Source organism: Carlito syrichta, unplaced genomic scaffold (assembly GCF_000164805.1).
Source record: "Carlito syrichta isolate Samal-C Ts95f unplaced genomic scaffold, Tarsius_syrichta-2.0.1 Scaffold169025, whole genome shotgun sequence".
NCBI lineage: Eukaryota > Metazoa > Chordata > Mammalia > Primates > Tarsiidae > Carlito > Carlito syrichta.
Window position 1 is genome coordinate 1 of NW_007113121.1, and position 22,298 is coordinate 22,298.

At 58.4% G+C, this 22,298-nt stretch overlaps 1 protein-coding gene across 1 annotated transcript; it reads right to left on the bottom strand.

The window, feature by feature from the left end:
• Positions 1-3: 3 nt before the first annotated feature.
• Positions 4-15,631, bottom strand: LPCAT1 (lysophosphatidylcholine acyltransferase 1; the record flags this gene model as incomplete). Its single annotated transcript, XM_008051177.1, has 11 exons — positions 15,490-15,631; positions 12,354-12,568; positions 9,916-10,028; positions 9,006-9,066; positions 8,608-8,666; positions 6,502-6,536; positions 5,366-5,420; positions 3,712-3,794; positions 2,935-3,060; positions 2,366-2,519; positions 4-36 (listed from the first exon to the last, which is right to left on the bottom strand). Coding segments are annotated over exons 1-11 (1,068 nt in total), but the record flags the coding sequence as incomplete, so codon positions are not given.
• Positions 15,632-22,298: the final 6,667 nt, after the last annotated feature.

Here is a 22,298-nt window from a genome sequence, read left to right on the forward strand (position 1 = left end):
CACGTACTCCCGCAGGTCCACCTTGCCGCTGCCGCCCTGTGGGAGAGAGCACTCAGAGATGGCCACCGCCTGCACGTGGGAGAGGCCAGTGTGTCCAATGGCCCCTGGGGGTGCTGTGAAAGGGCCGAGTCCAGGTGCGCCAGGTGATATCTGCCCATGTGAAAGGGGCATCTCGGAAGAGCTTGCACAGCTAGCGGGGTTCCCAAGGTCACTGAGCCATGGACACCTGGGCAGGACAACAAGTTGCCAGAGCTCATGAGGCCGCCACATGGGAGGCTGTTGTGTCAGAGGCCTTCACACGAGGCTGTTGTAGGGAGGGCTGTTGCTCGGGGAGGCCGGCACGCAAGGCTTCTCGTCCAAGCACACATGCAGGAACAGCAGTGCCAGCCAAGACCTGCAGTCAGGAAGGAAACCGGCCCCCCCAGGCTGCTGGGCTCTGAGGACTGCCGTCATGGCAACACAGTGAGCCTTCAGGACAGCGCGCCAGAGCCAGGTGAGCGTGGATGCCCAGTAAGGCTGGCCATGGTGACCGTCTGCTCCACGCTGGCTGTCCTCGGGCACATTCCAGTCCCCACAGGATGGGTGCAGGGAGGACACATGCAGGGTGACGGAGACTCTGATGGCAGTGGGGATGGTGTGGGTGTGGTGCAGGTGTGCCTGGGCACGGAAAGAGGCCCTCCGGTCAGCATGGAGGAGAAGAGGGCACTCAGGGACAGAGGGAGGACTCCCTGCCCAGAGAGAGAAGGGGTGTGGGGCATCAGGGACAGAGGTAGGGCTCTGATGCAGCGGTGCCCTCTACCCTGAGTCAGCCGCAGACCTGGCCCTGGGGCCTTCCGGGGGACAGTGGCCTCTGCACTGACCTGCCTTCTAGGCTTTGCGAACAGGCAGAGCTCTGGGGACAGAGCTCAGGCACGAGGTGGGAGAGCCACGTCAGACCCAGGGACTGGGCCCCCGGCCAGGGAGGGGACTCGGCCTCAGGGACTGAGGGCCTATGTGTGACGGGAGGAGTGTTTCCACTGGTAAGCTTGGCAGGGACTCCCTGTGGCAGAACACGAACAACCACACACTCTGCCACAAGTCACCCAGACGGTGACATGCGGGACCGACACGTACGTTCTGGGTGCCAACTGCACGCTGCAAGGCCCAGGAGGAATCGTGCTGTGGCTGTGCGCACAACAGTGGAAACTGCACGGGGCATGGCACAGTCGCCTTTCTATGGGGGCCTGCTTCCTGAGGGTGCGCCTGGGGGGACACGGAAGAACATGCTGAATGACGCGCGTGATGCCTCGGGAGCGGAGCGAAAGATCCCGGCAACTGATACCATCCACAAACCCATGGCATGTCCTTACATGCCCATGTCACTCACTGCTCCATGTTCTACCAAAGGCCACGCTATGGCTGCTGCTTGGTTCAGAGAACATGCTATGTGTTCGCACAGAACACATGTGTTTTCACACAGGATGTGATGTGCAGCAGAGAACATGCCGTGCCTATACAGAATACGCCATTATTCACACAGGACTCGCAATGTAGGCTGGCCCCGGGCACCACCTCACACCTTTCCAGCCCCAGGCTGCCTGCATGTTGAGAGCCCAGCATGGTCGCCGCTCCCTCTGGTCACAGCGCAACCTGAGGGTGGCACGCAGCGGGGAGCGAGCTGCCTCCGGGAGGATCCCCTCACAGCAGGGCCCTGAGCAGCTCACAGGACCCCAAGGACTGGGCGCATCAGAGACCTGGCGAAGGAGAGCTCCCTGGTGGACTGGGGGCAGGGTCCCTCGGAGAACAGAGGCCAGGCCTCGCCCCTGGGCACCTCCAGGCCTCTGGGAAATCACTAAGTCCCAAACTGTAGGCACGCTTATCAGCCCAGGCTCCATTTAAAGTCAAACATCTGCAGGCGTTTAAAGGTGCAAGAGGGGCCGGGCACAGTGGCTCAGCCTTTAATCTCAGCACTTTGAGAGTCTGAGGCAAGGGGATTGCCTGAGCTTGGGGGTTCGAGACCAGCCCGGGCAAGTTGGTGAGGCCTCGTCTCTACAATAAATAAAAAAATAAGCTGGGTATGGTAGTGCACGCCTGTGGTTCCAGCTACTTGGAAGGTGAGGCAGAAGGATCACTAAGTCGTGCAGGGTGAGGCTGCAGTGGTTGTGAGCGTGCCACTGCACTCCAGCCTGGGCGACAGAGTGAGACTCCAACTCAAAAAAATAAGTAAATAAAATAAAGGCGCAGGAGGAAGCTCCCAAGATGATGACTGGATGACGGGGTGGGCCCCCACTTCCAAGACCGCTACAGCATGACTCTTATCATGCCGAGAACAGCTCATACTGTGAAGAGTCCAAGGCTCTGGCACCCAGTGCCCCAGTGGTCTCACCTCGTCAAATAGCGAGAACATGTCCTCCAGGGCATCCGACACGGGCACCTCCAGGTAGGCCGCGAACTCCGACACGCCGACCTTCCCTCCCCGCCGCAGCCTCGCACTCTCAGCAAACCCATCCAGGTCCTGTTCAAGCTTCTCGGGCTTCAGCCTGGGCAAAAAAATAAAAATAAAAAAAATAAATTGCAGCATGCTGACCCTAGGAGACATGCATCTCGAGACCATTGGCATGCTGAAATCATTCATGCCGACAGTGGTGAGTCTCCCAGGAAAGGCGTTCTGGGGATCTGAGGGTGCCCGGTGCCCCTCAGGTCTGCAGACACCCCCCTGGCAGGCAGGACACGGGCAGCCCTCCTGGGTGGGCTTGTGCTGAGACGGCTGATGCAGGCATTAAGGGCTTTTGAGACACTTCTGTGAGGACTGAAGTTGACATTTGAAAAAACAAAATGAAACCCAGAGTAAGCATTAGGAAGCATGACTTCTGCACCTGCCAGTCCTGGACCCCACACAGCCCCCTGGGGACCTGGTGGCCAACCCTGTGAGTGCAAGAATGACCAGGGGCTCACCCGAGGCCCCGCACGAGCCTGGCGAACTCGAGAAGGCAAGTGTCAGCGGGGAGACGGAGCTGGCCTTCCGCCAGGGCCAGCTGGCAGTCCTCAAATGTGTAGTCGGTCACAGAGATGCCCAGGGCCCTGCAAGAGGGGGCAGAACACCCCGTCAGCCTGCTCCATGGTGGCATGTCCCGCAGTCCCCTCGGAGTAAATGCCGACGGCTGTGTTCCTAGCATGTGGCCACTGTACAGAGTGACCTGCTGACACTGCCCTGCCCGGAGCACGGGGACCCACATGGCAGGAGGAAGTGAGAGCATCCCTGTCTTCCCAGCGTGCACAAGTCACGTGAGCAGCACACGTTATCTTAAATGCTAACACAAAATTCACAGATCCCACATGCCTGGGAGACAGAAGAAATCGGCCTGCGTCACATGGGCAGGTGAGTCAAGTGGATGCACCACTCAGACCTTGGGTCTGCCCAGGCTGGAGTTCTCGCCAGACCATCCAGGGGCACAGGGACACAGCTGTGGGTGACTGAGGTCGATGGGCACGTTTGGAACTCGAGAAAGGACGAAGCGGGCGGCCACCTTCCAAACTGAACAGGCAGGAATACTGTCAGGTAAATACAGGAGGTGGAGGCCGGGGCCATGGAGGCATGGGGCCACAGTCTTGGCCAGGCGCACGGGACTTGCTCGCACGCCTCTGCAGAGTGATGTTCCCGGGCCCTCAGTACTTCATGTTTACACCCACAGCACACGAGTCACCCGCCTGACGGAGGAGGAAGCCACTCACTCGGCCATGACACGGCGCACATTGCTGGCGTACAGCGAGGGGTTCCGCTTCTCCTCCTCGGAAGGGCTGTACACGGGAAGGAACTGAGCAACAGAGAGGCTGTGTTATGTCATGAGTTTCACGAGACACCGAGCCCGCCAGCCACCCCGATGTCAGCCAAGTCTGACAAAATCAAGACCTGTCGAAGCAGCACCCCTTAGAAACGTCTAGAGGTTGCCACATGTACACACTTGCGCTGCATACACATGTGCCTGAAAACCCCAGCCCAGCATGCCCCGAGGAGCGCCCGCGTCAGGGCGTCTGGCTCTGGTCCCCACACTTCCAGTCTCTTGGGACCCTGGTCCCCAGTTCGGGAGAGGCACGCGTCTGCCTCTCTACCATCTGCTCTGTGTGTGGAAGGCACGATGGCTCTATTCTGCATTTGAAGCAGACTGCGAGTGGCTTTTTGATGCCGGCTGAATTCTGAAATGACGAGGAATTGCCATGAACACACCTGACCAAAGGGAGGCTCACGTGCTGTTTAAACAAATACGACCTGTGAGTGGCCGCCAGCCCCGTTGAGCAGGAGAAGGCCAAGATGGCAGTGGTTCCCCTTGCCTTTATTACAGAGATTTAGGTACACAGGGCCGCCTGGGACCCCAGTCATCCTCACTGACAACCTCATTTGTCACTCGCTGCTGCACGTGTAAGAATCTGCTACCGGCAGCGCTTCCCCGCCGGCGTCTCGTGTACTCAGAGGGACTCTGCAAGGCCACCGACTTCTTTCCAACTTCTCGGGTGGGACACAGAGGAGGCTCAGAAAAAGCACCCTAAGCGTGCGAGCCCGTATCCTTGGCTCTATCCCGAGGACTGGCCTGTGCCCTCCTGGCCCTGCAGAACGGGCCATGGAGAATACCTAAGGCTGCAGGGACTGCCATCCCCAGGCTGGGCCAAGGTATCTCTGGCTCATCCTCACAGTGACAGTGGCTCATTTCTGTGAGAGGGACTGGCCTGGTGGGAGTTGGCCTCTGACACCTAGCATTCTGTGCAGTATTACTGGATGGGACACGTCCTTTCATTACACTTAGCATGCAATTCATCTTTCACTTTCAGGTGCAAAACTTCTTTTTAAGAAAGGAAACTATTCCTCTGACTCAGATAAAGTTTTACAGGCTTCACATAGGTGACTGTGTTTCATTTAGCCAAGAGGATGATATCATGACTCTTGAGACATTGGGGGGAGAGAACTAGGAGGCTGGGGACACTGTCTGGCCAAGTATGACACAGAGGGTGGTGGGATGGCAAACTTCGCAGTATTCATATCAGATAAAATTAAAAGCCAAAAGAATAATTCATTGCTCATGGACCCACTGAATATGCCCTTAAGCTATAGCCATTATAATGAAAGAATGATAGGTTTAGCTTCCTTGTTGGTCAAGACAGTCCCATTCGAACGGTGTAAAACCATACAGGAGACACAAAGTCACTGCTGCAAAGTGACCTGGAAGCTGCTCTTGGGAGCCCCAGGAATGAGGGCTAGGATCGATGACACATGACATGGTGTCACGTTGTATCCAAACAGATCCCAGCGTAACACTGTATCTGCACAGCCACAACAAAACACTGCGGCAACAGAGCCTGATGTAACACTGTATAACGATGTATCCACACCGACCTCAATCTCCACTTGGTTGTGAAACTGACACAGCGTGAGCCACAGGATTTCCAACCTTAAAAACAACACAAGGAATAAATTTTCAACGCTGGCTGCAGAGGAAGATTCTTAATTCCTGTTGGCTACGTTCCTTCCACTTCTGGAGAAAAACCTCTGGTCTCACTCCCCTCTAGAGGGGCAGCTGACATCCCTGCAGGAGGCGTGTGGTCTTTCTCAGCCAGATCTAAATGGGCTCCCTTCTTATCAAACACCTGCCTGCGCCCTCATCCCCGTCTTCCCTCCAGCCCAGGTGACCTCGTTCCACTGACACTTGTCCCTCCACACGTCCCCAGGCAGCACAGGCCCCAAGTCCTGCCATCCCCAAACCTGGCCCTGGGGTTCCAACCTCAGAGCTGGTGAAAGCAGGGGGCCATCAGAGTCCCCATCCACGGGCCCACGCTCCCACCCTGACAGACAGTCCACCTCCTGTCTCTGCCCCGCGATGCCAGCCCCAGGCCCAGGCCACAGGGACTCCAGAGCCCCCACCCAACCCTGCTCCCAGCGTGTACCTCATCACTCCCCCTACCGCTGGGAGCGCTGACATCTCACACTGCCACCCCCACACACCAGTGGCCCCACTTTCCTGAAAGCCCTGAGCTCCCCGCCAAAGGCCCTCAGATCTGACCTGCCCCCACCCGTCTACCCTCCAGACATCGGTGCCCTCAAGGCCCTGACCACCAGGCACTGTGCTTTCCCTTTGCAGCCGATTGCTGCACCACAGGTCTTTCGCGTCTGTCCCAGGGACAGGGACGCTGTCCACCCCAGGGATGGGCCTCCTTGCCTGCCCTGACACTCCCTACTCCCCATTTTCATCACCAGGGTCCCAGGTAGATGGGGGTCACCATGGAGCTGACAAAGAAGGGATGGAGACAGGGACCCACGGTTGCCTCCCACGGTGTCAGGACCACGAGCTCCTGTCCCCAGGGCCAGGAGTGTAGGAATGGGCGTGTCGGACACTTATTTTCCCAGCAGCCGCGTCCGACTGTGGTCAAACAGCCACACTCACACTTGCCAAGCATGGGAGCCCCCGTGGTCCCCGAGAGCCCCACACACGCATGAACAACAAGACAGATGGGACAGCATGGCATTTCACTTACGCTCCGGGTCCCTGCCATGTCCATGTGATGGTGTCCTGGGGAGGAAAGGGGCAGAGTGGTCAGGGTGGGGCCAGGGCCCACCTGCGCCCACCTGACCCTGCCCAACCCAGGGTGATGGGGCAGGGGAGGTGAAGGGGCTGCAGCCAGGTCTCCTGGGCTGCAAGGACACAGAGTCCCACATTCCCCTCTCTCCTCATGGCTCTGCGGGCACAATTCTGCTGCCTGTCTGAGATATGCCTCTTTCCCTGTCTCCCTCCCCCAGAGAACTCTGGGCCGCCCCCCACCATGTCTCCAGGGCCGGTCCCCACCTAGTCACCAGGCTGTCTCCCATCTCGTGTCCAGGACCCTCCCTTACCTCATCCCCACCCTGTGCCCAGGGCTACACCCGGACATGCAACCAGGACAGCCCCCCGCCATGTGCCCAGGGTCATCCACCACCTCATCTCCAGGGCCACCCCACCTCACGCCCAGGACTGCCTCAGGTGTTTCAGAAGCTCCATCCTCAGCCTCCACACCAGCAGGTGGGGACACCAGATGGCACAGGCCTGTTGTTGTCCCAGGACTGTCCCTCCCACGGGGACACTCTGCTTCACTAAGCCAAGTGCTTCTGGGAAGTCCAGTAAAGGCCCGATGGGTCAAACAAGTTGAAGAAACAAGCTCAAAAAATTAAACATCTAGGCTGGGTGTAGTGGTTCATGCCCATAAGCCCAGTGCCTGGGGAGGCCAAGGCAGGAGGACTGCTTGATGCCAGGAGCTCAAGACCAGTTGGGGCAACATAGCAAGACCTAGTCTCCACAAAAAGAAAACTGAGATCTCTACACAGAGATCCAGATTCTCTTCCTCTGGGACTGGCTCTTTTGCTCACAGGAGCTGCACTGGCTGTGGTTTCTGTTGGAGGCAGGAGGGCCCTTGGCCGGGAGCTGGCAAGGAATGGACTTGTCTCTGTCACATGCGGTGAAGTGACTGTCATCAGTTCTTGCAGCCACCAGCACCAACTGACATTTCATATGTCTACGGAGCTGACTGCCCAGATGGCCTCTGCACCATCCTCCACCCTCCACAGCAAGCCCACAGGCATGGGGTCTGTGTGCAGAGCTGCGCATCGGCCAGGCCCTGGAGTGGGGACTGGAAGCCCTCTCGCTGAGGTCGCCTGTTTCTGCCACGTTTCTATGCGTGACCTGTGAGCTTTTTCCTTCAGCAGAGCTTCTTCTGATGCCAAAAAACACCCTGCTGTGGAAAAGCCCGTCTCTAATAAACTTGCCTCCCCGTGTTCCTCCAGTCATGCCCAGCTGGGTGGGGCCATGGGGCCTCGCTACTGTGTGGACTGTCCTCTGCCCACTGCCAATGAGGATGCTCACTGAAGGGCTCATGGAAGGGAGGTGCTGCCGCCCTGACTGCACCCAGGGGGTTTGGCGCGGGCCTGGGAGGTGAGGCCGCCCAAGGGTGTGGATGGCACTGTCATGCCCAGAACATACAGGGCAGCTGGGGAGGGCGCAGCGATGCCAACTGATGGGTGTGGAAAAGGAGGTGGGGGTGGGCTGGCCTGCATCGCCTGGGGCCTTCTCTGGGACCCAAGGCCACCTCAGGAGCTCCGAGCCCCTGATGCCCATTTCATTCGTTCTCTTAAAGTGAACCAGGCCTGTGTGTGCGACGGAGGCATGGCAAAGGTTGGGTAAGCACAGAGGCCATTCCCCTTCTTGGCAGCCTCCAGCCTCCCAGAACCAAAATGTTCTTGGCTGAAATAGCCTGGAGAGTGAGCTGGGCATCGGGAGGTGGGAGGACGGGGTGGGGGTGTCCCCTGAATGTCAGGGCACTCACACAGGGAAAGGCTGCTGCTTTAAGACCTGGGAAAGTGGACTCCGTGTGAACTGCAAGGGGGGCCGGAAATGCACGACACGGCCCACTTGGGAACATGCCACCCCAAGCCCGGGGGCTGGGCCCCATCTGTCCCTTTCGGGGCCGTGGCAGGCCCCGGACTTGGCAGGTCCCTGGGAGCCACTCTGTCCATGTTGTGGTTGGGCGATCGGCGCAGGGAGACGGACACAGGCATAGAAACAGCCCGCATGTCTACGCCAGTTGGTGTGGATCCCAGAAACCACCACTCACCAGTTTGTTGGGATATCGTAAAACCACAGGCTGGACGGGAACTCCAGGGATGAATGCTCCTGCCAGAAAAGGAGGCGTGCGTCACTGGCAGCAGCAGGCCAGCGCAGGGTCTCCGCCAGCGCTCTGGGGTGCGGCGTACTCTCCTGCCCTGGGCTCACGGTGGAGGCGGCATCTCCAGCTCCCCAGGAATGCTGGGAGTCACTCCTGCCTCCTCAGGCCATAGCTAAGATGCTCGGCTCAAACCCCGAAAGGCATCTTGTGACTCAGGAATGCCTCTAAGAACCTCGGCTCGGCTCGCAAGAGAGAAGCACGCGTGTATCACTGACATGGATGGTATCTAACCATCATGTTTAACTTTTTCCTTCTTGAGGAGGAAAATAAACAAGAGGACTACATACCCGGTTTGAAGGTGATTAAGCAGGTCCTGTTTGTACAAGTTCCTTCCGGAAAAATCATTATCTTGAAGTGGAAGGGAAAAAAAGGTGAGTGTTAAACGAGGAGAGCCGTGAGTGGGAGCCCACGGTGCCCATCTCCAGGCGTGCTCGTGGCCTGCAGGCTCAACCTAGATATTTAGCCGCATGCAACTGAGAGACGTAACATGCACTGGGGCGCACACATGATTCCACACCCTCTCAGCACCCGAGAGTCCAGCAGGCTTTCCAGCTTCGAATGTCAGCGCAGGCAAAAAGGAAGAAACATGGAGTGTGGGCCAGACACACGCTCTGAGCAGACGTGGCTGGGTGTGCACTGTGGTGGGGACCAGCACCCGGGCTGGGAGCTCACCCCAGCACTTCAGAAGTGGGCCATGTGCCTCTGCCACACGCTGACCCACAGGTGCTCTTTGACCCAAATTGGAACTTCTTTTCTTTTTATTCCCCATGCATGGTGGCTCATGCCTGCAATCCCAGCACTTTGGGAGGTGGAATTTATTTTCAAAAAAGGTGATTCAGGCCAGGCGTGGTGACTCACAGCTGTAATCCCAGCACTTTAGGAGGCTGAGGCAGCAGGAGTGCCTGAGCCCAGGGGTTCGAGACCAGCCCGGTCAACATGATGAGACACTGTCTCAGATAACTAACTAACTAAACAAACAGACAAACAAACAAAGTTTTAGAAAAAGGTGATTCGGGAAATTGAGAGGCATTTGGGGATTGTTCTCCTCGTTTCGACTCTGGCACCCAAACCCGATGCACCTGATGGCAGCACACTCCAGGACGCCCATTCACCAAGGTGAGTTCTGTCCCATTTCCTCGCTCCCCCTCCCAGAGTTCCAGTCTTTGGACTAAGCCCCAACACAAGCATGACCGTTACCTGTGGCCACTTGCCGTTGGACTGCGCTCGCCTCTTGATTTCCTCCACGGTTTTTCTGCGAGAGTCCTGGTCTGACCGGGACACAAACACTGGCCGGATGTACCGGATCAGGGCTGGAAGAGAGGGGCACAGCATGCTGGGGGGCATGGCTCCACTACAGGGGCCCCTGGGACGTCCCTTGGCCCTACCTGTGAGGGAACGGGAGTGACCTGATCTCCTGCGAAGCCCATGTGACAGAGGAGGCCCTGCAGCTCGCAGGACCAGAACAGAAGATGGCAACCACAGCCCGGGAATCAGGACACCGGGCATGCCTGGGGGCGGCCTGCCAGGAGGGAGCGGGTCGCTGCTCCCTGTGCTTAGGGGTGGGAGGACAGTCAGAGGACCTGACCCCATACAGGGTGGGCCATACCCTGAGAGCCCAGCTGAGCCCGACTCCCGGCACCTGTGAGTGGGACCGCACTCGGAAGCAGGGTCCTGCAGACGACCAGGGTGAGAGGAGGTGCCCACCCGATGCCAGGGGACCTTCTACGAGGAGGAGGAGACAGGGATGGGGAGAGTCGGCCCTGCGATGACAGAGGCTGAGTAGAGCTGTGTGGAGCTGCCAAGAGGTGCTGGGACTGCCCACCACCGCTGGGGCTGGGTCGCACAGGCCTCACGCGAGTCCCACACGCGGGTGCCTGATCTGAGAGAGGAGCTTCCTGTCATGTTGAGCCGCTGGACGGCGGTCCCAGTTCTAACCACCACACCACAAGGCCTCCCAGCAGGGGTCACGGGTGTCCAGGAAACCTGCCCCGCCGTGAAGGGTGGCACTCGGTCAGCCAAGGTGTCAGCCATGACCAAAGCCTCCGTCCCTTGGCAGGAGGGTTTAAAAATAGAAAGAGGCTTCTTAGAAAACTCTGATCAGACCCTGCGGTGAAACCATCCCCAGATAGAGCTTCCTCTCTGAGAAAAGACAGGGCAGAGGCCACGGCTAAGGCCACCCGAGGGGGTGTCATGACTTCGCCACGGGTGCCCAGGCCGGAATTCAGCTCTTCGTTGTTCTCTTTTCTTCTCTTCTGAGTTGAGGTGTCACTCTGCTGCTCAGGCTGGAGTACAGTGGCACGATCGTGACTCACTGCAGCCTCGACCTCCCAGGCCCAGGTCATCCTCCCGCCCCAGTAGCTGGGACTACAGTGTGCACCACCACCCAGCCCAGTGAATATTTTAGATTGCTTTAGAGATGAGGTCTCATCATGTGGCCCGGGTTGGTCTTGAGCTCCTGGGCTCAAGCGATCCTCCTGCCTCAGCTCCCCAGAGTTCTGGGATTATAGGCATGATGCACTGAGCCCAGTCCCAGCCTTTCTTACAGAATAGTACTTTGTGATTTTATTCTTTCTGGAGGTCTTCCAAAGAGCAGAGAGAAAATTAAAGTAAATGAAGAGGTTGAAGAAGATTCCTTCTTTCCGCGATTGCCCGTGAGGGCCACGGGACCCTTTGGTAAAATCAGACACACGTGGATCTCAGCAGCCTCGCTTTTCTTACGTCTTGAATCATGTTGTCACTTCACCATTCTAGGAACCACTTCCCCCGACTCCTCGGTGACTTGTGACTCTGCTTAAAGTGATGAAATGGGAAGGAAGGGGAAGCACGGACTTGCCTAGGACGATGGCAGGCCGAGCAAGGGACCCGGCTGGGGGGCTCGTCTTCATCCCACGGTCCTCACAAAGGCACATGGGGTCTTTTCAGCTGGCCATTTCCCTGGACAGAGTTGAGATTTCAGGAGCTCTCCTTTTCTGCCCACAATGACAAGGGAACCACGCTGGCACAGAGGCCGCCACAGTTCTCAGTGGGCTCCGGGGTGGCAGAGGCAGACAATGGACACCGAGTGTCTGAGCGACGCCTCCAGTTGCAGTCTCTGCCCCAAGTCATTCAGGGCACAAAGCGGAGGCATCGCCGGCCCTGAACTTCGCCCTTGGGCCGGCCTGCAGCCCTCTCGAGGCCCCACCGCCCCACACACCCCTCGGCACACGTGGCTTCACAAGCAACGTCCTTCAGCAGGTGAATAAGCAAGGGGCTTCTGCATGGGGGGCAACATGGTCTCCCCCAGGGACCACAGCCGGGGATAGGGTGGGGCTGGTGACCAGAGCCAGATGCTGGGAGACCAGAGGACGTGCATGCCAGGGACAGGACTGCACGACCACACCTCTGTCCAGCCTCCGGCAGGCTGCCTCGGTCTCCCCACTCACTCCTGGGGGGTTTCACCCTCTCATTCCCGGCGATCTTACTCTCTCACTCCCGCGGGGGGGTCTCACCCTCTCACTCCCAGGGGCGCCTCACTCCCCTGGGTCTCCCTCACTCACTCACTCACTCCCCACTCATTCCTGGGAGGGCCTCACTCCCCACTCACTCCCGGGGACGTCACTCACTCCTCCACTCACTCTGGAAGGTGTGACACTCACTTCCCCAGATTGGGATGTCCCTGCTCTCCGCCTTCATCACGATGGAGGACATCGTCATGGTGACGGGGATGGCGTCAAAGTAGGACGAGTGTGGCGCCAGCGTGAGGATGGCTGCCTCGGTGGGTAGCGCCCGCCGCCCCTTCACGGCCACGCGGTGGAACCCGCCCGCGAACCACATGGTGCGCATGATGGCCTTGAGCAGGAAGTCCACGGCCCTGCAAGAGAAGCGCGTGGAAGAGGTGAAACAAAAAAAACAGCAGAAGCACTAAAAGGCATCAAAATGGATGGGTTCAAAAACTGCTTGGAGTCATGGAAAAAAGAGTCTCGATAGGTGCATTGCATCCAACGGAGAGGACTTTGAAGATGACTGAAATTTAGACATGTAGGAATAAATACACACTTTTTTATGAATAAAATTCCAGGATTTTTTGGGCCCCCTTGCATACACATACAAGTACACACATGCATACACACTCCTTCACACACATGTACACATGCAAACATGCTCTTACACACATGCACACTCCTAGGGTCACACACATGCTCACAATGTGCACTCACAAACGTGTGCACACATACACATGTAGACACTCTCCCATACACGTGTGCACACACTCTTACATGTACACACACATACACATAGGGGCACAGACTCTCACACACACACACACACAGAATGATACACAGTCTCTCTGCAGACCCAGATGCCTACAGTTCTCACAAGCCTGAGAAGCCCCAGTGTCTCCCTGTCATGGGACAATCTGCACACGTGTGTGATATACACACAGATGCATGTCTGAAGTGGGGCTGTAGGAATGACAGTCACTGTGGCCCATATGTGAAGTCATGTGAATTATTCACAGACAAGAAAAGCCATCGGAGGAGTATGGGGAAGACATGTCATGGCTGAATCTATGATTCTGAAGGCCAGAGTAGGCCCATGTTGTGGAGAGAAGAGGGAGGGCATGCACAGCGTGAGTCCGGGAGGAGGCACGCCATCAAGCGAGGGTTGGGCGTCACCCGGCCCCGCCACCAAGAACCCAACAGGGTGGCATCACCGCGTCTGCTTAGGCCACAGCACCTCTGCTCCCAGCCGGGGTTCGAGTCGGACTTGCCGGGATTTATCTGGCTTCATTTCAGATTTAATGCCAAATTCTTACATTATAGTTAAGATGTTTTGAAAGCAAACCTCAAGAACAATGTGTGTTCTTCAGAGACTCTAGAAAACCTAGAGAAACAAAGATCCCACAGCCAGCAAAGATCTCTGCCCTTAAAAGCCCAGGTAGTCTTGGGAGTCACCATGGCCGGGCAGCTTGAGGTCCACCCGGGAAGGCCCAATGTGAGACCCACACCTGGCTGACCCCATACCCACTGTCCTCATGCCTGGCCAGCCCCACACCCAACTGACCCCTGGCCCTCCTGTCACCCTATCCATGTCCCTCCCACCATCCCTGCACCTACCATCTCTGCACCCTACCTGCCCCCATGCCCAGCCACCCCTACACCCCCGTTCCCATGCCAACCCTATCCCACACCCCTGTCCTCATGCCTCCTTGCCTGCCTGCAACAGCCCAGCAGCCCCAGAGCCCCGAGTGGCCTCTCCCCGTGTGTCCTGGTGTGCAGGGGGGAACCCAGTCTCACAGCAGACATGGCTCTCGTGAGCCACCCCGTGGCACCAACACTCCCAAATGTGAAGCCACATGCCAGATCTTTCCAGAAGAAGAGGCCCAGCAAGTCCCCTGAACCATGGAGGGTCAGGAGGGCAATGTGGCGGGCTCCACAGGCCACAAGGCCTCCGTCCCAGCCACGCAACCCCCTCCACAAAGGCAGCCCTGAGAGTCACGCTCGGGTGCGGCCAGGTCCCAAGACCTCATTTTCAGGTGCAGGCGGTACAGGCTGTGGCCTGCCCGTCTTGCTGTGGATTCTTGCTCAACGACTCCCATTCCTGTCTCTGAACAGCCCACCCAGGAAGAGGCCGATACACTGGTGCTGTCAGGGGTGTGGCTCTGTGATGGGAGGGATAACTCTCAGGACACGGAAAACGCCGGTCACAATGTCAAAGCTATTTCAGCACTGCCATCTGCTAGTGACGTGGGCTGACAGTAAGTCCAGCCTTAGGCATCAGCCGAAACTGGGAGACACTGTGATATCCCTTAATTCTGCAGCTCATGCGGAATCTTCCATGTGACGTGTCCATGGCTCATCCCATCTACAGGGAGATGTGGTTTAGTTACATTCAATGCTTAGCATGGAACAGTGTTGGTCTGTGAAGCGAGGCAGAGGTATGACCCTGCAGAGACAGTGCTAGCGGGTGGCCAGCAGGGCAGGTGGTGGCCGACCTGAGTGTCCTACCCCAGGCAGAGCCGAGCCTAGCTCACTGATCGCTGCCTGGGTGGAGTGGGCTGGCCGGCCAGATCGCCTGCTTTTCCAAGACTGGCCAAGCAAGGATCTGGATGTCAGTCACTGGACTTCCATGGTGTGGCCACCTGTTCCCACTGAGCCCACTCTCAGCAAGACCAGGTTGGCAGGATCTGCACAGACACCTGGAGATGGCCCTGCCCAGGCCACAGTGCCATGCCAGCTTCACCTGCCTCTGTGTGGGGGGCGCCAAGGGGGACTTCCTGAGGGGGGGCCTGTGCAGCTGTGGTGCCCGGTCCATGCAGTCCGAGGGCCCGTCCACTCACAGCCTGAGGGTCTGGGGAGCCCGTTGGCAAAGCCAGAGTCGAGGGTCTGAGGTGGGAGGGGCAGCAGAGCTGGACGGGTCCCTGAGCCAGGAGGGTTGAGAAGCTCTGACTCTGGTCAGCAACCAGGAGCCACAATGGGTTCTGGAGCAGAAGAGGCCACAGTGAGAGGAAACCTCCACGCTCAGGGATGTGGAAACTCTGGCCACGGGGCCCACAGCACTCCGAGGACAATGCCTCAAGCAGGACCGTGGTGGGGAGGGAGGAGGGAGGTGGGACAGCAGTGACTGCTGGGAGAGGATGGCCCGGGATGCTGGGCTTGGAAAGGGAGGATGGACAGCCCCAGGATACTGGGCTCAGAAGAGGACAGACAGGCCTGGGGCTGACGACTGCCTGAGGAGAGCCGGCCAACGGCTGTGTGACCTCTAACAGGTGCCAGCGCACGAACGACTTACTTCCGCCACAGGGCCAGGGGCTGCTCCGGTTCCTTCTCAGCTGAGCCCAGTGAGGCCACCAGTGCGAAGGGCCAGGCCAGCAGCATCATGAAGGCCGCCAGCAGAAGCCGGATGGGAAAGAGTGTCAGCGTCATGAAGGCCACCTGGGGACAGAGAAGGGCATCATCCGAGGCACGGTGGCAGGACACTGCACACTGCTCTCTGACCTCTGCACCCACAGTTCTCGGGGACCCCAGCCCAGGGAGATGTGCGTCCTGCAGAGTGGGGGCTGGGGGGTGCACAGTGACCAGGTTCACTGACACTGGCCCACGCTGACCCACAATGGCCCATGCTGACCCATGCTGGCCTATACCACTGATGCTGCCCCATGCTGACTCACAGTGACCAACACTGACCCACGCTGGCCCATGCTGACACGTGCTGACCTGTGGTGACCGACACTGAACCATGGACCCCCGCTGACATGAACTGATGCTGACCCATCTGCCTCCAGCCTGCTGCCCGCCTCTCCCTTCCAGAGCCACCCTGGGCGTCCTCTTGCAAACCCAAGGGCCACTCTGTCCTGTGGATGGCGCACCCCTCCCAGACAGCTCCCCAGGATGCAGTGTCTCGCTCAGCCTTGCTCCGTGCAGTCGTCCTGCCGTGTGAGACTGCCCCCAAAACCACGCCCGTGGACACCAGTGCTCCTGCGGCCCTGAGCCTTTTGTGGGGCGACAAGTGGCTGGTCTGGAGCTTGCAAGAGAAGCCCTCAGGCCACAGAGGCCCTATGGGAGAATGGGCTAGCAGGGGGACAGGAGCATGGGTTGGGGGTGCTCCATACGGCCCTCATGCCAGGCAGCATCCAGGCTCCCAGTTAGGATGGCCAGGGGCAGGCAGTCAGGGGCAGGCAGCTACCCCTTCCTACCCCTACCCAGGAAGGGGCAGCTACAAGGATGGGAGGGAGAGAAGGTAGACTGTGGGTGGGAGGACGGCTGAGTTGGGGTGTCATGGGGCAGAGACGGCAGCAAAACCCACATCCCAAGGTACAAGACAGAAGAGACGCTGCTGTGGCCAGTAGACCGGCACAGCCAGAGTGCTCCCCGCTGCCTGCATTCCCTTGGACTCTTCTGGGTTCACTGAGAACAGCATGGCCACAGGCACGCAATGCAGACACGCACAATATGAAACCTGCAAGCAGCCAGACGACAAAATGCTAAGGTGTGGCTAAATACCCAGTTTATCTTGCCCAAACATCTGAAATGCCATTCTAACACGTGCTGAAGACAGAAGTTGCTAATGAGATATTCTACACTTTCCCCAGTGTCCTAGACACCAACGTGTCACACCCCAGAACGCAACTCCCCTGCTCTCCACATTGTAAGTGCTCCATCATCAGGTGTGGTCAGCCTGTCAGATGTACCTATCTAGACAGAGTCTTGTTTGCAAATAACGGTGCTTTCTGTGTGTCTTCCTCCCCTCCAGGGCTGCCTGTCACCCCACTGAACACCCGCTACAACACGAGGTCCACTCAGTTGGGCAGTGACACCTGTTGTATGCTGCTGGTGATACTGTGTCCCTATGGAACATCTTGCTGTGGGTGGTCCATGGACGTTCGCTTCTGCTGAGAACACGCCTTCCCATGTCTCGCAATGACAGGTTGCTTTGCTTTAATCCTGAACGGTGTTGAGTTTTATCAAACACCTTTCCTGTCCCATGGGGACATCACAAGCTTATGTGGCCTGACCTGTTAACATGACATGCCACATCACGGTTTTTCCGACAAGAAGAGCTGGCTGGTGGTGCTGTGAAGCTGCCTGCTGTGACTTTTTAAAAGGAGACTCAAGGTCTGTGGTTGTCTGGGAAGGACCCACCGCCAGGTTTTATGGAAGCCTCACCCGTAACTTCGTCCGCTACCCGTCATCTTATGCAGGGACAGAGTGACACCTGCAAGTTGCTGTCCCAGGCACGTCCCTGCCAGCGCTTCAGTATTTCTTGTTTTTTTGTTGATGAGGAACTCCTTCCTGGAAGCACCAAGACCCTCCTTCCCACACCAAGTGTCTCCTCGAGTCTGTCTTTGAGTGGCTGAGTCAAGTGACCCTGCATTTGTATGCCATCGGTGGTGGGATCTACAGGCCCCCTCTCCGTGTCCCCTGGGCCCACCCAGCCTGTCGCCAGGCACATCTACTTCACGAAGCCATCTACAGACCAGCGGTGGGCTCCTTCTGTGTCATGATCACTGTAGCTCTGACCGGTTCCTGTCTCCTCTGAACTCACTCTAACATTCTTTATAACAACTCGAGGCAAAAGCCTCATCACTATCCTCAGAATGTGGCATCTCCCGAGACTCCTGCGGGAACACACTCTTCCTCTGGGCTCCACGTCTGCTCACCTACTGGTTTGGAGGGCAGCCTCCCCATTAGCGGGATGCCAGTGCTAGTTGTAAACATCGTGCCCTCTGAGTGGTCACTTGCTGTGGAGGGAGATGGGAAGGAGATGCACTGTCCCTCATCCTGAGATGCCATCGCCTCCACTGCGGTCTCCAGCCCTGCATGGCCCTGTGTGGGTGGCTGGTGTGGGCAGGCCCCCCAGTTCAAGGAGATGATCCTGACAGCCCATGATACTATCTTTGCTGGCCACATCCACGGCTGTGGTCTCCCCAGTTGATCAGAAGCTAAGAGACTGGTGGGCCATTTCCTGCTCCCTGTGAGTCATCCCTAAGCCGGGTCCCACGTTGGCAGGCATGAGGTGGTGGTGAGACCATCGACGGAGGAATCGCAGGAGACTTCTGGCTGCAGACAAGCCTCGCACCACATGTCTGTCCTGGAGCCACCAGGACCGTTTCCCCTATAACTAGTGGAGTAAGAGCAGTAGCCCCTTGTGTCCGGAAAGAACTCTGGGAACCTGGGAAGTGCTGAGGAGAGACAGGTGTGAAGCCCTGCCCAGTGCACCCAGGAGGTGGGACGGGATGCCAATGCTCAAATGGTGTGCTTAGTTAGCACACAGGGTTCACAACTGTACAGGAGGCAACACGTGTCCATATCTGAACCTCAGCCCAGGCATCTGGGGAACACGGTCCTGGCTTCCAGGTCTGCAGGAGAGGGGCTGGTGAACCATAATGACACATGCTGCCTTGCCAAGCAGAGCTGGCATGTGGGAGCACAGAGGCGAGTTGGGGATAGAGCTCTGGCCATGGAGAACGCTGTTCCCCCGGGGCCATGCGAGCTGCTGTGGGAGCCCTGGGCAGGGAGGAAGGCTCTTGGGTGGCGAATCCTGGGTTTCCGGGGTGGCTCGGCCTCCCTCCGTCTAACCCCAGGCCCAAGTGCTCAGGCTCCGCCAGGCTCAGCCCCGTCTCTGGAGCTGGACACCCTGCTCAGGGAGGGGCAGGACTCGGGGCCCCGTGGTAGCTCCTTCCAGAAGCTTCTGTGTCCCTGTTCCTCTCCCGTGTCTGGCCTTGGGCCCACCACTGGGCTCCCCACACTCCTCACATCCCCAAACTCTGGTGCATACAGGCCTGGGCAGATTCTGCAGCCCCACGTGCCAGGAGAGGCCGGCACTGCCCAGCCTGCAGACAGGGAAGTGGCTGAGTCCCTCCACTCTGGTGGCAATGGTGGCAAGAAAGGCGACATGGCAAAGTCGTGCTTAGAAAACCCTGGCTGGACCCGAAGAGAAACACAGCCAATGCCCTGGGAGGTGGGGCTGCTGTACCATTGCCCAGGGAACTGCAGAGGCCCAGGGCAACCAGAGGCATGTTGTGGGCCAATCCCTGAGAGCAAACAGCCCAGGTGTTCTCCCCATCAGGAGCCCAGGAGGCCAGAGGGATGCCTGGGGCCAGGGCAGGTGTCCAGAGCTGGGATGGGATGCCAGAAGGGAGGGCAAACTGCTCATCCAAAAAGAGGCCCAGTGCCATGCTGGACATGGACTCAGCCAGCACGGGAAGTGATCCGTGGCCTGCCCCCCAAAACCCTCAGAGCAGTTGTCCGACATGGGAAGCAGGGCAGCACCAGCCCATGACAGCCAGGAAGATTGCGGGAGGATGGGCCAAGGGGCCCGGGCAGTGGCTAGGTGCCCAGATGAGGAGGGCCCTGTCGGGCCTGGGCAGTGGCTAGGTGGCTTGGGCCAGAAGGCTGGGTGGTGGAGGGACATGGAAGGGAAAATGCGCCAAGGTCCCAGGTGGCCAGAGTTTGGGCTCATGTAACAGCTGTGGACCCGGGACATGGGGGGCATGAGGACCTGGAACATGGAGGGGCTGTGGATCCAGGACACAGGGGAGAGCTGTGGAGCAGGAATGTGGGCAGCTATAGATCTGGGATCTAGGGGGCTGTGGATTCAGGAGTGGGGGGAGCCTGTGGACCCAGGACGTGGGGGCACAGCAATGCGCAAGGTCTTGCTGGGGCATGGGGGCGGGGGTTGAAGACCTGAGGCACGGGGGAGCTATGGACCTGGAACGTGGTGGGGGCTGTGGACCCAGGACATGGGGGAGGGCTGTGGAGCAGGGATGTGGGCAGCTATAGACCTGGGATATGGGGGGCTGTGGACCTAGGAGTGGGGCACAACAATGCTCAGGGTGTCTCGCTGGGACATGGGGGGTTGTAGACCTGAGGCATGGGGAGCTGTGGACCTGGAATGTGGGGGGGCTGTGGACTCCGGAGGAGGGGGAATGTGGAGCCAGGATGTGGGGGTCTGTGGCCCTGGGATGTGGGAGGCACCAGAGGCTGGGGCTCACGCCCCTGCCCATTCAGAGATCGGAAGCAATGGCGGGCAGTGGCTAGAGCAGCTCATGGATGGCGCTAAACAGAAGTGGGGCGAGCAAGGCCTCAGAGCGGTTTCAGGGTAACACGACAGACTCACAGCCCAAACCAGCCAACCCCAATTGGAGCAAGCAACATGCTGGAGACACGAGGCCACCTGCCCATGGTGGAGGCAGGGAAACCCTGCCGGGAGAGGTCCTGCCTTAGAGGGTCTTGTGTGGTGGGGAAGCTGAGGTCAGGGAAGGAGATGGGCAGCTTCCAAGGTGGCTGTGGATCAGCTGGGGTGGGAGGGGCTGCCCTGGGTAGGCGGATAGTTTGGGAAGTCATGGGCTCGGGCTGCCCACTCATGCCTTGGACACCTCAAGCTGCTACTCAGCCTTTGCACATGCGGCCAGTGGCAGTATGGTGACCTGCCACCCTGTGCAGACATGCCCTGAGCCCTGCACTTGCTCCTGGGCCCCCCAAGGAACCCTGACCCTCAGGTCCTTGGGTCACAGTGGCCTTCGTCCTCTCACTCACCAGCTCCTGTTGACCCCCGCTCCCAAACAAGTCAAGAGCCCACACCCTCAACGAACCTGTGACTTTCTGCAGCTGGAACCACCAAGGAGGGTGGCCCTCATCCCAGCAGGAGGGCCCACTCGATCTGTGCGACCCCTAGAGGCACGGGGCCTTCACAGGTGGGGTCCTGCCAGGAAGACTAGGGCCTGGCCACCTCTGGGGCTGGGTGAGCAGTCCTTAGATACTACCCAGGATCTTGGCCGTGGCCACCTCCATATTCATGCCATGAGCCCCAAGCACAGGGTGGTGGCTTCCTGGGAGAGGATCAGAGGTGAGACCCAGGAACCCTGAGAAGGGCTCTGCTGACACAGGCAGCAGGACCTGCCTGGGCACTTGTCCTTCCTGCTGTCACTTACAGACAAATAGAAGGCAAGCTGTGTCTGAAACCTGATTTTGACTAGACACAATACCTCAAAACTGGGCACGTGTGGTCTCAGCAGAGCCCTCGGAAATGGATCATATCTAAAGGGCCAGTGCCCCAAAACAGGAAGGGGGGGACACATCGAGTCTGATCTCACCTTTTCCTTATAAGCAAAGAGCCACTTTAGAAGGCACAGCAATGCTAAGGATGTCCCACTGGACGGAATGAGAACCTTCCCCAGAACATTCTGGCAATGCATATCTTACACCTGGGGCCTGGCAGGAGCTTGGGGTCGGCCACTGTGGACCCAACAGCCCATAGACACCAGTCGGTCCAGAAACCTTGCCCTCTCCTGCTTCCCTGCCACCAACACACTTTGCTAGGCAGGTCCTCACCCAGTAGGGATAAACAGACACCCCACAGTTAGCCTGAACAGTGAAAAAGCGGAAGCAAAAGCGAAACAGAAACAACTGGCATCCCAGGCGGTGGCTGCAAGCTCTGCCTCTCCACACATACAGCCGCTTGGCCCCCAGCCCCAAGTGGGCCCCTCAATGCGCTGCACACCCAAGGCGGCCTGCATGCCTCAGACGCATTACACACCCCACGCCACCCTGGGGAGGCTGAAGGCTGCTGGCACAGGCCACCTAGTGGGGCAGTTCCAGCGGGAGGCTGTTCTGTGCTGGTCGGGAATTGGTGCTTCTTTTTGTGTGCCCTGTCCGTTTACGTAAATTCATGTGACTCTTTCGCCAAACTTCCAGTGGGTCCGTCGGCATGTTCCTCACTGACACGTGCCTGCCGACCGTCTCCCTGACCTCAGACTTCAGCTTGTCACACCCGTGTGACTCCAGGAGGCCTTGGGCCTCCCCTGGGGAGCACCCGCCCCCGGCCGGGCTTCCTGCTATATATAGGCTGGCTTTTCTTGGCTCTTGCGCTCAATCCTAAAATTAAACACGGCTTTTTAAATGGAGCTATTTTTCTTTCACATCCTCAACAGCCTCACCGCCTCCCGCCACGGCCAGCTCTACTCTGCCCTTGCGGGAAACCCGGCACGTGCCACCCCTCAGGGGTCCTTGCTGGAGAGCGAGGCCTTCCAGAGGTCTCTTGTGCAGAGCCGCCCCCAGTCCAGCCAGGAACAGTTTTCCTAGATGCACTTTTCACTTCTG